Raw genomic sequence first — 16,645 nt, 5'->3', positions numbered from 1 at the left:
TGTTTGACTCCATCTTTGTTGTTCAGGACTTCACAGAGGCACATGTTGAACAATATGTGCTGGTGTGATAACTTCCGTTCTGTTCCGTTTTCTTTCTGCTTATCCGTGAGGGTCACGGGATGTTGCTGCTTTTTTTCCCCTAAGGGTTGCGGGGCTTACAGGGGCCAAATCCAGTTTTACTCTCTGGGCGTAGGCCAGGGTACAACCTGAATGAGTCGCCAGCTCATCGCAGGACCCTTACTGATGGCAGTGGCTGCCTTCACAAAGTGCCAACTGCACATCAGGAGCAACTTTGGGGTTCAGTATCTTGCTCAAGGATACTTCGACATGTAGCTCAGTCCCGCCCCGGGGAGCCGGGATTCAAACCAGCGATATTCTGATCACCAGTCAACCAGCTCTACCCACTGAGCTACAGCCGCCCCGTGTGATAACTTTTTATTCTTATTTGTTTGTTTGTTTTCAATAGCCTAATTAGTGAAGAACTGCTTTGATAACAAAACAGAGAGCGTGACGAAAAGCAAAATCTTGTAAGGTGGACATCTCAGTTTTGGGTTCTATTCTATTGTTATTGTTTTCAAACTGACCAGAAATAGACGTCCCCTCTTAGATAGTGGAGAGATGTAGTGCCCTGTTGGTGATATTGACCAGCATGTATGTGTGTGTGTGTGTGTGTGTGTGTGTGTGTGTGTGTTTGTGTGTGTGTGTGTTTGTGTGTGTGACCATGAAGAACCAAATAAAAGATGGGCACAAATAAACAAATCAATTAAAAACTGCATGTTTTGTTGTTCAGATCCTGAAACATTATAATCTGAACTAGAATCTGAGCTAAAGTTTCCAACAAGAGAGAGACAAAGATGGCTTTTATAGTTAACAATGTTAAAATGCTCTCCAAAACTAGGTAGCGCTCCTTTAATGCACTCTTTGTCTGTAGTATTACTTACAGAGTCAAATTAATATGAAGTGAATGAAACAGACTCTGTGTTAAAGTAACTGGTCAACAGAAACACCTGTTTCACTGCTTCCTGTCTCTCAACACAACAAATATTGTGATGTAATTATCTCAGTGTGGCTCAATCTGAATCCTTTTCAGAAAGACTGTAAACATTTCAAATTTGTTGTGTTAAATTACTGTTGGTTGGATGTTTTTGGATTGAGGCTGGACAACAAATAAACAACTTGAATATATTGGTGCCCAAATGAATGTGACAACATTATCAAGTTAATATATTTTGATGTTAATATTTCCCATTGACAATTTTCAGAAAAAGATGAACCTTTAATATCAGTAATAATATAATAGAGAACACTACAATTCAGGCAGTGCTGGTGCTGGTTCTGATGGGACTTTAGCTCCTCCAACAACACAATAAGTGTGTCAGACTATATTTCCTGCTATTAATCAGTACTTTGGACTGAAACACTCCCCTGAGTCACATATGAACCAACAGCATTCAGCAGAGGTCTGACAAAGCTCCGCCCTCACCTGACTCACCTGAGACAAACCAGGAAACAGTCTGTCAGTGTGTGTGTCTCTTTAGTACAGAACCACAAACAGACGATCAGATCCACCTTCAGACTGAACTAACAACGTCCTCTGAGTGAGTTCATCTACAGGAGAGAGGAGGAGGAAACTACAACACTGCAGACGCTCCACACACTGAAGGTGAGTCCGAACAGAACCAGAACTCAAAGTTAACTTCAGTGAAGTGAAGGAGGAAGTGGAGCTGTAACTGACTGTACTGTCTGCTGTGTTCACAGTGTTACTCAGCGACAAAATGGCTTCCAGGTTAGAGGAGGATTTCTGCTGTCCAGTGTGTCGTGATGTCTTCAGAGAGCCTGTCGTTCTGTCATGTAGCCACAGCTTCTGTAAAGACTGTCTGCAGAGATGCTGGGCAGACAAAGAAATCAGACAGTGTCCAGTTTGTAAGAGAAGATCTTCAAAGGAAGAACCACCTTTAAGCATGGCATTAAAGAACCTGTGTGAGTCCTTCTTACAGGAGAGAGATCAGAGACCTTCAGAGGATCTCTGCAGTCTGCACTCTGAGAAACTCAAACTCTTCTGTCTGGACCATCAGCAGCCGGTGTGTCACATCTGCAGAGACTCAGAACAACACACCAACCACACAATCAGACCCATCGATGAAGCCGCACGACAACGCAAGAAGAAACTTCAGGAAACTTTGGAGACTTTAAAGAAGAAGTTAAATGTTTGTGAAGAAGTTCAAGTGAAGTTTGATCAGACAGCAGAACACATGAAGGTCCAGGCCCGACACACAGAGAGGCAGATTAAGGATCAGTTTAAGAAGCTGCACCAGTTTCTAGAAGAGGAAGAGGAGGCCAGGATGGCTGCACTGAGGGAGGAAGAGGAGCAGAAGAGTCAGATGATGAAGGAGAAGATGGAGGCTCTGAGCAGAAAGATAGCAGCTCTTTCAGACACAGTCAGAGCCACAGAGGAGGAGCTGAGAGATGAAGACGTCTCATTCCTGCACAACTACAAGGCTGCAGTGGAAAGAGTCCAGCAGCGCCCCCTGCTGGAGGATCCACAGCTGCCCTCAGGAGCTCTGATAGACCAGGCCAAACACCTGGGCAACCTGAGCTTCAACATCTGGAACAAGATGAAGGACATGGTCTCCTACACTCCTGTGGTTCTGGACCCAAACACTGCTCATCCAGTACTCATCCTGTCTGACAATCTCTACTGTGTGAGACAAAGAGAGAGACAGCAGCTTCCTGATAATCCAGAAAGGTTTGATGAGCTCAGGTCTGTCCTGGGCTCTGAGGGCTTTAACTCAGGGACTCACAGCTGGGACGTCGAGGTTGGAGACAATACATGCTGGTTACTGGGTGTGTGTGCAGAGTCTGTCCAGAGGAAGGGACGCACACAGTCTGGGTTCTGGGTAACACAGTTATACAAGGGTAAATACTCGGTGCGGGCACCACCAGCTTCATCCACTGATCTCGGAATACAGAAGAGGCCCAAGAGGATCAGAGTGAATCTGGACTGGAACAGAGGAAAGCTGTCGTTCTCTGATCCTGATACTAACACACACCTACACACCTTCACACACACTTTCACTGAGAGGATGTTTCCATACATTAACACTTGGGATAAACTCCCAGTGAGGATTTTACCCCTGAAAGTGTGTGTGACAGGGGAACAGAGCAGTTAAAGAAGTATTTCATCCCTAGAAAGACGGCCCTTAAATAAAACTTTCTCTCTCTGCAGTAGAAAGACAAATAGTTTTGAACTTGATGTTACATGAGCAGAGAAAACAGAGTAAAAGGACTGTGGTGTTCACTTCTACTCAAAAGGTAGAAAGACTACAACACCCAGAGTGCACAGCGCTGCACCGGATTGGACAGGGCTTGGTTTTGGCTCAGAGAAAGTTCTGAAAGAGGAAACAGTGAGGCGGCTGGATGCTGATGAACGATATTGTGTTGCAGCTTAATGGTGAAAAACTATAATATCCACCATGTTGTTTCTTTAACAATATTATTGAAAACATTCAGGCTCTAAATGTGGCGTTCCGTCTCCTCCTTCCATCACATTCACGTCACAACACTGCTGTTGTTCCAATCATCTGCTCCCTCAGGTGGTTGCCAGTTTGTGCACTAGCTAACTTTGCTAACACTAGCTAGCTAACATTAACATTTTTTTCCCAACAAACTGGCAACTACTAAGACTGTTGATCAGTGACGACACACAGACACCATGTGATGCAAACTGTGTAATACTATTGGCTGACAAACCTCGTTAGAAGCTGAACAAACTGTCAGAATTCTGACACAGAGAAACACAGAACAATGAATTTGAACCTGACAAACATTTAAAATTAGTTACTCATGATCATGATAATATTTTTAAGGAAAAGAGAGACTTTTATTCTGCACCGTTCTACGAACTCTGTAGATGTTTTATTTCAAAAATTATTTGTCAACATAAAAATGTTGTCAACATGTTGTTTAAATAAAATGTCACAGAATTCTACCTGTTAATCTTCACCTGCTCCTCCTGCTGTGTAATTTTTCACAAAACACGGATGTTGATTTTTCTGTTGCTGTTTTCTTAGTTTGACAGTTTGCTTTGTGTTTCTATATTCTATTTCTATGTCTTTAATGCACTCTTTGTCAATATCTGTAGATTTACTTACAGAGTCAAATTAATATTAAGTGAACGAAACAGACTCTGTGTTAAAGTAACTGGTCAACAGGAACACCTGTTTCGCTGCTTCCTGTCTCTCAACACAACAAATATTGTGATGTAATTATCTCAGTGTGGCTCAATCTGAATCCTTTCAGAAAGACTGTAAACATTTAAAATTTGTTGTGTTAAATTACTGTTGGTAGGATGTTTTTGGATTGAGGCTGGACAACAAATAAACAACTTGAAGATATTAGTGCCCAAATAAATGTGACAACATTATCAAGTTTGTTTTCTTAGTTTGACAGTTTGCTTTGTGTTTCTATTGTCGACCTTTTCATGAGTAAAATGATTTCTTGGTTTCTGATATCAATGTGATGCTGTGTGTGTGTGTGTGTGTGTGTGTGTGTGTGTGTGTGTGTTTGTTGAAGTCTCCTCTTGGTAATTTCTTTAAAACAATTAAAAGAACACATTTGCAGTGATATTAATGTAAAAGTACTTAAAAGTAGCATTTCTATTTTTTGTTTTTTCAAATGACCAGAACCAGAGGTCCCCTGTTAGATAGTGGAGAACTGTACAGCTATCTGAGCTAACTACACTTACTTGCTCATCGCTACAGCCAAAGACAGCTACAGAACTCAGTGTAGCTGAGCAGAAGTTACGCTGAGTTTTGGGGCTACCTTGGAATTTTGACCACTTCTTAAAAGTTGCACCTTTGGCCTGAATCATTTTATTGGTCGAGGATGGGAAGGAAACACTTCCTGTGAGGCTCAGCTCAGGGCTAAAAGTTCAAGCTCAAAGAATGAAGGAATAAAATGTAGAAAGAGGAGAGCATAAAAAGGGAAGAACTATGTTATGGGCTATTGTCTTATTAAATCATGTGAACTTTTGTTGCTATACAATTTGTACAACACAGAATGTTTTTTATAATATTTTGGGAGGTCAGTCTCCAGCTCCAGCCTTATGCTAAGCTAAGCTATCAGGCTGTAGCTTCACATTTACCAGTAGGTTGGCATTAAGCCTCTCATCGAATGCTCTGCCAGAAAGGGAACAAGAGTCATTTCAAACTCTGGACACACGTCTGACTGAATATCAGTGACATCAAACCAAATAAAGACGAAGTTCAGAAACTTTACTTGAACATTTGAACAGTTTTAATCCCTCGAGCTGGTTTTAAACATTCTGCTGTGTTTGGTTTCTGTTTGCTCTGAGCAAATGCAGATTTGTATTTATCAAAACCAAAGTGGATCAGAACCTGTTGTTTCCCTTTTGGGTTTGATTTTCTCACACTACACAGTTTGGACTACCTTTGTACCGGCAGCTAATCACAGACGTCATCTCTGGTCGTGAAACGGTGCTGTGATTACAACGTGGGGCTTTTAAATATATGCACAATCACTGTTTTTATTGTATATTACATACAGAACACAACTGAACATGATCATGAGGAGAAATAAAACTCTTTTTCAAGACTCACATATTGATCTCAGATTGTTTGACTCTATCTTTGTTGTTCAGGACTTCACAGAGACACATGTTGAACAATATGTGCTGGTGTGATAACTTTTTATTTGTATTTTATTTTTTACAGTATGTCGCAGAAAAAGAAGCTGGGAACTGCTTAGACAACAATACAGAGAGAGTGACAAAAGGCAAAATCTTAGGTTTCTATTTTATTTTATTTTTTTACAAGATGACCAGAAACAGACGTCCCCTCTTAGATAGTGGAGACATGTAGTGCCCTGTTGGTCATATTGACGTGTGTGTGTGTGTGTGACCATGAAAAACCGAATAAAATATGTACACAAATAAACAAATCAATTAATAACTGCATGTTTTGTTTCTCAGATCTAAAAACCTTATAATCTGAACTACAATTTGAGCAATAAAATCAACGTTTTATGACATATACGAAAAGTTTGAAATGAAATAAATATACTAAATGATCCAAAATACTGTAAATCTACCTTTTTTTTCTCTTTTGATGTAATAGAGTCACAATGATTCTTCAAATATTAATATGAGAGAATATGTGAAATAATCAAACACTGAATAACGACTATAGGAGCCGAATGTGTTTGGTTGTGTTATGAGGTTTTGGTGTAATTCACTCAGTGTGTGTGTGGGGTCGCTGTGCTGTCAGAGGGGGAGCTCAGGTGTATATAGGTGGCATTGTTCACTGTCTTTGTCAGGTTTTGACCCGGAAGGGCAAACGGTTTTTTTGACCGCCGTGGCGAGATAATGTTTTCTGTTCTGTCTGAGAGATGAAACAAGGATCCAAGTCAGAGTCAAACCGAGGACGATGAGATGGTTTCTGATTCATCCTGGTGAAAAACAAGGAGGAACTGGCCTCCTCATCTCCCCCATATGGTCCTACAAGGTCCTTCCCATGGACCACCTACCCAGATCTGCTTTTGAATTCCACGCTGTCTCTGTCACACTTCTTTCAAACTCAACATTGTGGTGATCTATCACCCTCCTGGTCCTCTCTGTGACCTCTCTGATGAGATGAATGCCCTCCTGAGCTGCTCCCCTGACGATGGCACACCGCTCGTTGGACTGGGTGACTTTAACATTCCCCCAGAGAATCTGTGCTCGCCTGAATTCATCAACTTCTTCTCCACATTTGACCTCACACTCTCCCCTTCTCCATCCGACCGGCATGATCATCTATCCCCCTGCTTGGCTGTCTGAATCTCTTAGAACCAATAGATCGGTGCTACGAGCAGCAGAGATAACATGGAGAAAATCACATAATTCTGATGACATTGCCCACTACTACCAGCTCCTCTCTGATTTCACCTCAACGGTATCAGCAGCCAAATCTGCCTTCTACCTGTCAAAGATCAACTCCTCTGGCTCTAAACCCAGGAAACTATTCTCCTTAGTCTCTTCACTCCTCACCAGCCTCTGCGACTAACCCAATCCACCCAAATTCTCCCATGTGAGCCCCCTCCTTTATGACCTCCACTGGCTTCCTGTGGCGTCCCGCATCCGATTCAAGATGGTGGTGCTGGCCTTCAAGGCCGTCAGCGGAACTGAACCCATCTACCTCCAAACACTGGTAAGACCACACGCTCCAGCAAGAGCACTTTGCTCTTCTACATCAGCTGGCTGGCTGGTACCCCCATTGCTGAGAACAAACAAAGCCCGATCAGCAAAGTTGCTACTCTTCTCTGTTTTGGCACCTAAGTGGTGGAAGAAACTCCTGACTAACGTCCGGACAGCAGAATCACTCTCCATCCTCCACAAAAGACTCAAGACTCATTTGTTCAGACTTCCTCTCGAGCCCACATAGCTTGACCCCCCTGCGTAAAAAAACAAAACAGTATGCAGTTATATGTTCATATCATTAGCACTTTAATCATAGAACTTATGCACTTAAAGTATCCTTGATGAATACCAGCTGTCAGCTGAGCAGTAGCTCAGTCAGTAGAGACTTGGCTTGGGGACTGGAGGGTGACCGGTTCAAGTCCACTTACAGACCACAATATGGAAGTGGACTGACAGCTGAAGAGGTGCCAGTCTACTTCCTAGCTTACTGCCAAGGTGCTCTTAAGCAAGGAACAGAACCTTCTATGTGCTCACATAGCTAGCTTGTGTCTGTAATTATGTATGTGTATACTTAGAATGATGGGTTAAATGCAGAGGACAAATTTCAGGTGTGTTTCATGTCTGACAAATAAAGACTCTTCTTCTTCTTCTCAGATGAGGGCTTGACAATCGTTTCTATATTTGTTCTTACACTATCGATTGTGATATGTTGTGGTTTCTCTCTTGTGACAAATGTACTTTTTGTAAGTCGCTTGGGACAACTGCATCTGCTAAATGCCCTAAATGTAAATGTAAATGAAAAACAGTCTTTGTGTTAAAGTAACTGGTCAACAGAAACACCTGTTTCACTGCTTTCTTTCTCTCAAAATGACAAATATTGTGATCTAAATATCTTAATGTGGGCTCAATCTGAATCCTTTCATGAAGATTGCAATCATTAAAAATGTGATGTTTAAATGAACATTTGTAAAATGTTTGTGATAATATAATATTGAACAATACAGTTCATGCAGAGCTGGAAGTGGTTCTGATGGGACTATAGCCCCTCCAACAACAAGTGTATCAGAATACACTGACAGCAATGAATCATAACTTTGGACTGAAACACTCCCCTGAGAAAAATGTGAACCAACAGCATTCCACAGAGGCCTGAAAAAGCTCCGCACACACCTGACTGACCTGAGACAAACAGAAAACAGTTTGTCAGTGTGTGTGTGTGTGTGTCTCTTTAGTACAGAACCACAAACAGGCGATCAGATCCACCTTCAGACTGAACTAACAACGTCCTCTGAGTGAGTTCATCTACAGGAGAGAGGAGGAGGAAACTACAACACTGCAGACGCTCCACACACTGAAGGTGAGTCCAACCAGAACCAGAACTCAAAGTAAACTTCAGTGAAGTGAAGGAGGAAGTGGAGCTGTGACTGACTGTACTGTCTGCTGTGTTCACAGCGTCACTCAGAGACAAAATGGCTTCCAGGTTAGAGGAGGATCTCTGCTGTCCGGTGTGTCATGATGTCTTCAGAGAGCCTGTCGTTCTGTCATGTAGCCACAGCTTCTGTAAAGACTGTCTGCAGAGCTGGTGGACAGAGAAAGTAATCAGAGAGTGTCCAGTTTGTAAGAGAATATCTTCAATGGATCCACCTTTAAACCTGGCATTAAAGAACCTGTGTGAGACCTTCTTACAGGAGAGAGATCAGAGAGCTTCAGAGGATCTCTGCAGTCTGCACTCTGAGAAACTCAAACTCTTCTGTCTGGACCATCAGCAGCCGGTGTGTCTCGTCTGCAGAGACTCAGAACAACACACCAACCACAGATTCAGACCCATCGATGAAGCTGCACGACAACACAAGAAGAAACTTCAGGAAACTCTGGAGCCTTTAAAGAAGAAGTTAAAGGTTTTTGAAGAATTTAAAGTGAAGTTTGATCAGACAACAGAACACATGAAGGTCCAGGCCCGACACACAGAGAGGCAGATTAAGGATCAGTTTAAGAAGCTGCACCAGTTTCTAGAAGAGGAAGAGGAGGCCAGGATGGCTGCACTGAGGGAGGAAGAGGAGCAGAAGAGTCAGATGATGAAGGAGAAGATGGAGGCTCTGAGCAGAGAGATAGCAGCTCTTTCACACACAGTCAGAGCCACAGAGGAGGAGCTGAGAGCTGAAGACGTCTCATTCCTGCACAACTACAAGGCTGCAGTGGAAAGAGTCCAGCAGCGCCCCCTGCTGGAGGATCCACAGCTGCCCTCAGGAGCTCTGATAGACCAGGCCAAACACCTGGGCAACCTGAGCTTCAACATCTGGAACAAGATGAAGGACATGGTCTCCTACACTCCTGTGGTTCTGGACACAAACACTGCTTATCCAGAACTCATCCTGTCTGAAGATCTGAGCAGTGTGAGAGGAGGAGAGAGACAGAAGCTTCCTGATAATCCAGAGAGGTTTAATTTGTACTGCTCTGTCCTGGGCTCTGAGGGCTTTAACTCAGGGACTCACAGCTGGGACGTCGAGGTTGGAAACAGTGCATTCTGGTTACTGGGTGTGTGTGCAGAGTCTGTCCAAAGGAAGGGACGCATACAGTCTGGATTATGGGTAATAGGGTTATACAAAGGTACATACTTGGTGCGGTCACAACCAGCTCCACCCACTGGTCTCATAGTGCAGAAGAAGCTCCAGAGGATCAGAGTGAATCTGGACTGGAACAGAGGAAAGCTGTCGTTCTCTGATCCTGATACTAACACACACCTACACACCTTCACACACACTTTCACTGAGCGGATGTTTCCATACATTGAGAATTGGGATGAGCTCCCAGTGAAGATATCACCCCTGAAAGTGTGTGTGACAGTGGAACAGAGCAGATAAAGAAGTATTTAATCTCTGGAAAGACGGCACTTAAATAAAACTTTCTCTCTCTGCAGTAGAAAGACAAATAGTTTTGAACTTGATGCTACATGAGCAGAGAAAACAGAGTAAAAGGGCTGTGGTGTTCACTTCTACTCAAAAGGTAGAAAGACTACAACACCCAGAGTGCACAGCGCTGCACCTGATTGGACGGTGCTTGGTTTTAGCTCAGAGAAAATTCTGAAAGAGGAAACAGTGAGGCGGCTGGATGGTGACGAACAATATTGTGTTGCAGCTGAACTGTGAAAAACTATAATGTTCCAATCATCTGCCCCGTCACATGTTTGCCAGCTTGTGTTCTAGCTCAGGGGTCCCCAACCACCAGGCCCCGGACCGGTACCGGTCCGTGGGGGCGTTTGGTACTGGGCCGCAGAGAAAGAATAAATGCGTTATTTTAGTTCCATTATATTGCCGATCATACTCGGAAAGTTGTTCTATTTTGAAAAAAGGATTTTCTTACAATAACATCGGTCACAACACATCTCGGGTGTTTATGCATTTTGCTTTGTAATTTTATTTACGTGTAATGACATGCGCCACAACCTGCAACCCTGCCACCCCCACCACAACCACCCTTGTTCAGATCAAAAAATTTATTATCTGAACAAGAATCTGAAATAAAGTTTCTAAAAATTAAATCAAAGATTTATGACATAAATTAAATGTTTGTAATGCAATAAATATATTAAATTATCCAAAATACTGTAAAAATACATTTTTTCCTCTCTTTTGATGTAATAAATTCACAATGATTCTGATTCTGTGTGTTTTCAGCCTCCATCAGTTGAAATCTGCTGTCAGTCGTCTGGTCAGTGAGAGGATGAGTCGTTCTATATTTAAGGTGGACTTCTCAGTTTGGGTTCATGTAATGCTGTTGACTGAAGAACTGAATCTCTCTCTGCTGTTTCTCCCTTCATAAATGGTCAAAACCAAAACTTCAAATATTAATCTGAGAGAATATGTAAAATAACCCAACACTGAACAAAGACAATAGAAGACATGAAAGCAGAAACATTGAATTTGGTTTTTTTTTTTACGTTACTTTTGACCAGATTTACAGCAATATTTGTGAACTTTGTGATATGTACTTCTATTCTCTCTTCTCTGTTAAATCTAAATAAAAAATCTAAATCTAAATGTTAAATGTTAAACCTAAATCTAAATCTAACTTTTAAATCTAAATCTAAACCTAAATGTTAAATCTAAATATAAATGTTATATTGAAATCTGAATATTAAATGTCAAATATAATATAAATGTTAAATATAAATGTTATATGTTAAATGTAAATCCAAAATGTTAAACCTAAAAGTTGAATCAAAATATTAAATGTTAAATATAAATGTTAGACATTAAATGTTAAATATAAATATAAATGTTAAATATAAACATTGAATATGAATACAAATGTTAAATTTAAATATAAATGCTAAAAGTTAAATCAAAATGTTAAATCTAAATGTAAATATAAATATAAAATCTAAATGCTTAATGTTAAATCTTAATGCTGAATGTTAAATCTAAATGTCAGGGGTGAAGCAAAATATTTAGCAAATATGCAAATTTACACTGCCTGCCACTGGAAATTAAATTAAAGCTCATTGACGCGAATAATCACTATCCGCAGTCTTCTACTGGTAGTCAGACAGAGTGATTACGCTGCAATGTTAGTCACGTCTCATCACGGTGCTCTCATGTTGCCTGCCACCATGTCACCGGCAACATAGCTGGAAACATTGGTAGGGCCATTTTTTGGCAATACAGACAGAGGTGGGGCTTCGATGGTGGCACGGGGGGAGGAACCCACCACCAATGTAATCTGATTGGCCACCCCGTGTGCCCCCAAATGGTCATTGACTCGGGGTTGCGCTAAAGCTCCTTACCGACGCTGCACTTTAAAATGGAAGCAAAGCTGAAACCTTGTGTGACTAGACTGTTAAGAACTCATGAAGGCTTTTATTTTGGAAAAAAGACAGAGGAAGTGGCTCCCCGGCTGCGCCAATGAACTTGTGTAACTTCACCAGTCATTGAATTTTTTGCAACGTGATGCTCCCAGGTCCACCAGGTAAGAACAGAACTCTACAGGTTCTTTAGGACTGTCACAACAACGTTTTGCCAATTTCTGTTCCATTTGGGTCTAATTTGGTTCAGTTAGCATGAGGAACAGTTCTTGTGTGTTTTACTTTAGTTAGCTCTCCATCTGGATAAACGTAAACATCTCTCCACTGTTTTAGCAACATTAGCAATTAGCATCCGTTGTATGTTTCGCGTTTTGTGACATGAATTAACAGTCAACAACAGAGTAGCATATCATTGTTGCCACTGTGATGTTGGTACAGTAGAAATTACACGTTGCTTTTTATTGTGTTTGTGAACACGTTTTGAGGCCCTGCACAACCTATCTTGAAGACCTTCCGTCGCACTCAGCTCGGACAGGGTTGGACCAGAGCTGAAGATGAAAACAAGCAGTGCGTAACTGCACAATATAAATTGAATTGATCGCCCATATTGAAGTGGGTGTTAAGTGGCAGCTTTCATTTTTGTTACTTTTGGGTGGCCCCCCAGATTAATTGTTGCTACCCCCTGTGCCCCCCACCAGAAAATTCTCTGGACCCACCCCTGAATACAGAGGTTCAGCAATGCGTCTGCAACAACAGCGACAGTAGCCCTTTTGACTGAGGCCATATTATCGCCGCAGCGGCAGTTCGCCAATTCTCTGCCATTGTTTCTTCACACAGAGACATGCAGCTTGATGTTTGGTGGGTCAGGATCTCAATCCCAACCCATTATAACAGCATTCATATGATTAAAAACTGTCAGCAGGTTCATGTTTAGATTAGCAGGAGGACACCTGGGAAACACCTTGAAAAACACACAGACGTCATCATCATGACGTATACCGTCACACCTCTTTAGGATCTGCAGAGCCGGCTTTCTGTGTGAAACACAGCGGTTCATCTTCACGACGTGTTAACAAACAACAGTGGAGAATTGGCGAACCAGTGATAATGCGGCGACTCTGTGAAAAGGGCAAGTGACAGCTACAGCATCCACCACAGTAGAGCCACCACAGCACTCGGTGGCTTTTATTTTGGTACTTCCAGTGACAGGCAGTGTAAATTTGGATATTAGCTAAATATTTAGTTTCATCTGTGACATTTATATTTAACATTTAGCATTTATATTCAGCATTTATATTTATATTTAACATTTAGAACATTTAGCATTTATATTTATATTTATATTTAAATTTAACATTTAAATTTATCGTCAACATTTATGTTTATATTTAACATTTATATTTAATGTTTAACATTTTGATTTTGATTTTTAATTTAGATTTTACACTGACATATTTTTACAAGAGAAGTAAATACCACGAAGTTCACAAATATTGCTGTAAATCTGGTCAAAAGTAACATAAGGAAATCACATCTGGGTTTTTTTAATGCAGTTTGTTGCTAAATGTGGCGAAAATTTGCTGTTTATTTTAGCAATCTCAATATTACAATCAGCGCCCCACATAAATGAAGTGACAGTGTGCTCCAGACATGTTTGATAGCTGCCTAGATGTGATGAGTTCTGCAGGTTTTCTTTCTGCAGCTCTGGGTTGTGCAGGGCCTTTAAAGAAGAAGTTAAAGGTTTTTGAAGAAGTTAAAGTGAAGTTTGATCAGACAGCAGAACACATGAAGGTCCAGGCCCGACACACAGAGAGGCAGATTAAGGATCAGTTTAAGAAGCTGCACCAGTTTCTAGAAGAGGCAAGAGGAGGCCAGGATGGCTGCACTGAGGGAGAGGAAGAGGAGCAGAAGAGTCAGATGATGAAGGAGAAGATGGAGGCTCTGAGCAGAGAGATAGCAGCTCTTTCACACACAGTCAGAGCCACAGAGGAGGAGCTGAGAGCTGAAGACGTCTCATTCCTGCACAACTACAAGGCTGCAGTGGAAAGAGTCCAGCAGCGCCCCCTGCTGGAGGATCCACAGCTGCCCTCAGGAGCTCTGATAGACCAGGCCAAACACCTGGGCAACCTGAGCTTCAACATCAGGAACAAGATGAAGGACATGGTCTCCTACAGTCCTGTGGTTCTGGACCCAAACACTGCTCATCCAAATCTCATCCTGTCTGAAGATCTGAGCAGTGTGAGACTAGGAGAGATACAGAAGCTTCCTGATAATCCAGAGAGGTTTGATCCTCATGGATTTGTCCTGGGTTCTGAGGGCTTTAACTCAGGGACTCACAGCTGGGATGTCGAGGTTGGAAACAGTGCATTCTGGTTACTGGGTGTGTGTGCAGAGTCTGTCCAGAGGAAGGGACGCATACAGTCTGGATTATGGATAATAGGGCTATACAAGGGTATATACTTGGTGCGGTCACCACAAGCTCCACCCACTGAGCTTGTAGTGCAGAAGAAGCTCCAGAGGATCAGAGTGAATCTGGACTGGAACAGAGGAAAGCTGTCGTTCTCTGATCCTGATACTAACACACACCTACACACCTTCAGACAAACTTTCACTGAGAAGATGTTTCCATACATTGAGAATTGGGATGAACTCCCACTGAAGATATTACCCCTGAAGGTGTGTGTGACAGTGGTGATGAACAATATTGTGTTACAGCTGAACTGTGAAAAACTATAATATCCAGGATGTTGTTTCTTTAAGGGTGTTATTGAAAACATTCAGGCTCTAAATGTAGCATTCCGTTTCCTCCTTCCATCACATTCACGTCACAACACTGCTGTTGTTCCAATCATCTGCCCCCTCAGGTGGTTGCAAGTTTGTGCACTAGCTAACTTTACTAACACTAGCTAGCTCATGTTAGCCTTTTTCCCCACAAACTGGCAACTACCAATACTGTTGATCAGTGACGACACACAGAAACCACGTGATACAAACTGTGTGATGCTATTTGCAGACAAACCTCATTAGAAACTGAACCAACTGTCAGAATTCTGACACAGAGATAAACAGAACAATTAATTTGGATTTGACAAACTTTATAAAATTATTCACTCACAATCATAATAATGTTCGTAAGGAAAAGAGAGACTTTTATTCTGCACCGATCTATGAGCTCTATAGATGTTTTATTTTAAAAATGATTTGTCTACATAAAAATGTCGTTAACATGTTGAATCAAAAATCACAGAATTCAACCTGTTAATCTTCACCTGCTCCTTCTGCTGTCTCATTATTCAGAAAACACAGATGATGAGTTTTTATTCAATTTTTTACTTTGCTTTGTGTTTCTATTGTCGAACTTTTCATGAGTGAAATGATTTCTTAGCGTCTGATCTCAGTGTGATGGTGTGTGTGTGTGTGTGTGTGTGTGTGTGTGTGTGTGTGTGTGTGTTTGTGTGTGTGTGTGTGTCTGTGTGTGTGTGTGTGTCTGCGTGTGTGTCTGCGTGTGTGTCTGTGTGTGTTGAATTCCCCTCTTGGCAATTCCTTTAAAAAATATTAAAAGAATTTATTTTAAGTAACATCATGGGAAAAGAAGCTTTTCTATTCTATTGCATATCAACCAGTTTGTGTGTGTTTTTGTGCACATGCGTGCATGCGTGTGTGTGTGTGTGTGTGTGTGTGAGACCATGAAGAACCAAATAAAAGATCGGCACAAATAAGCAAATCAATTAATAACTGCATGTTTTGTTGTTCAGATTCAAAAACTTCATAATTTCAACCAGAATTTGAAATATAGTTTCCAAACAATAAAATCAAAGTTTTATGACTTATATCAAACGTTTGTAATGAAACAATATATTTAATGATCCAAAATACTGTAAATGTACCCTTTTCTCTCTCTTGATGTGATAAAGTCACAGTGATTCTAATTCTGTGTGTTTTCAGTCTCCATCACTTGAAATCTGCTGTCAGTCGTCTGTTCAGTGAGAGGACGAGTCGTTCTATATTTAAGGTGGACTTCACAGTTTGGGTTCATGTAATGTTGTTGACTGAAGAACTGAATCTTTCTTTGATGTTTCTCCCTTCATAAATGGTCAAAACTTAAAATATAAATATGAGAGAATATGTAAAATAACCAAACACTGAACAAAGACAATAGTAGACATGAAAACATGAACACTGAACTTTAATTTTTTATGTTACTTTTGACCAGATTTGCAGCAATATTTGTGAACTTTGTGATATTTACTTCTCGCAAACATGTAATTCAATGTTAAATCTAAATAAAAAATCTAAATCTAGGTGTTAAATGGTAAATCTAAATTTGAATGTTAATTCTAAATCTAAATGTTACATTTAAATCTAAATATCAAATGTTAAACACAAATTCAAATGTTAAATATGAATGTAATTGTTAAATTTGAATCCAAATGGTAAATGTTAGATACAAATATGATCGTTAAATATAAATATAAATGCTAAAAGTTAAAGTGAAGAGTTATAAGAAGTATATGAAAAGGTACAATGAAGTGAAGAGTAATGAAGTAGAGAGAACCCAGAGAGAGATGTCCCTCTGTTTGGTCCAGTCTTATAGCAGGCGTGACACAAAGGGGGGGCAGGGCTGCCAGTGTTCATCTTAGAGTTGATAA

The 16,645-nt window shown here is 41.0% G+C and overlaps 2 protein-coding genes across 2 annotated transcripts; both read left to right on the top strand.

Moving 5' to 3' along the window:
• The first annotated feature begins 1,531 nt into the window (after positions 1-1,531).
• Positions 1,532-3,884, top strand: LOC115596139 (nuclear factor 7, brain-like). Its single transcript, XM_030440955.1, has 2 exons — positions 1,532-1,663; positions 1,759-3,884. The coding sequence occupies exon 2, from the start codon at positions 1,776-1,778 to the stop codon at positions 3,168-3,170; it is 1,395 nt and encodes a 464-aa protein (XP_030296815.1). The 5' UTR covers positions 1,532-1,663; positions 1,759-1,775; the 3' UTR covers positions 3,171-3,884.
• Positions 3,885-8,414: 4,530 nt separating this feature from the next.
• LOC115596144 (nuclear factor 7, brain-like) lies at positions 8,415-10,659 on the top strand. The gene is made up of 2 exons (XM_030440959.1): positions 8,415-8,552; positions 8,648-10,659. The coding sequence occupies exon 2, from the start codon at positions 8,665-8,667 to the stop codon at positions 10,054-10,056; it is 1,392 nt and encodes a 463-aa protein (XP_030296819.1). The 5' UTR covers positions 8,415-8,552; positions 8,648-8,664; the 3' UTR covers positions 10,057-10,659.
• Positions 10,660-16,645: the final 5,986 nt, after the last annotated feature.

This window comes from Sparus aurata, chromosome 15 (genome assembly GCF_900880675.1).
Source record: "Sparus aurata chromosome 15, fSpaAur1.1, whole genome shotgun sequence".
NCBI lineage: Eukaryota > Metazoa > Chordata > Actinopteri > Spariformes > Sparidae > Sparus > Sparus aurata.
The sequence above is the reverse complement of the archived record's forward strand: the minus strand, read 5'-3'. Positions and strand labels throughout refer to the sequence as shown.

Bases quoted from the DNA above. Each gene is read 5' to 3' on its own strand.
- LOC115596144 (XM_030440959.1), top strand. From the start codon at position 8,665: ATGGCTTCCAGGTTAGAGGAGGATCTCTGCTGTCCGGTGTGTCATGAT.
- LOC115596139 (XM_030440955.1), top strand. From the start codon at position 1,776: ATGGCTTCCAGGTTAGAGGAGGATTTCTGCTGTCCAGTGTGTCGTGAT.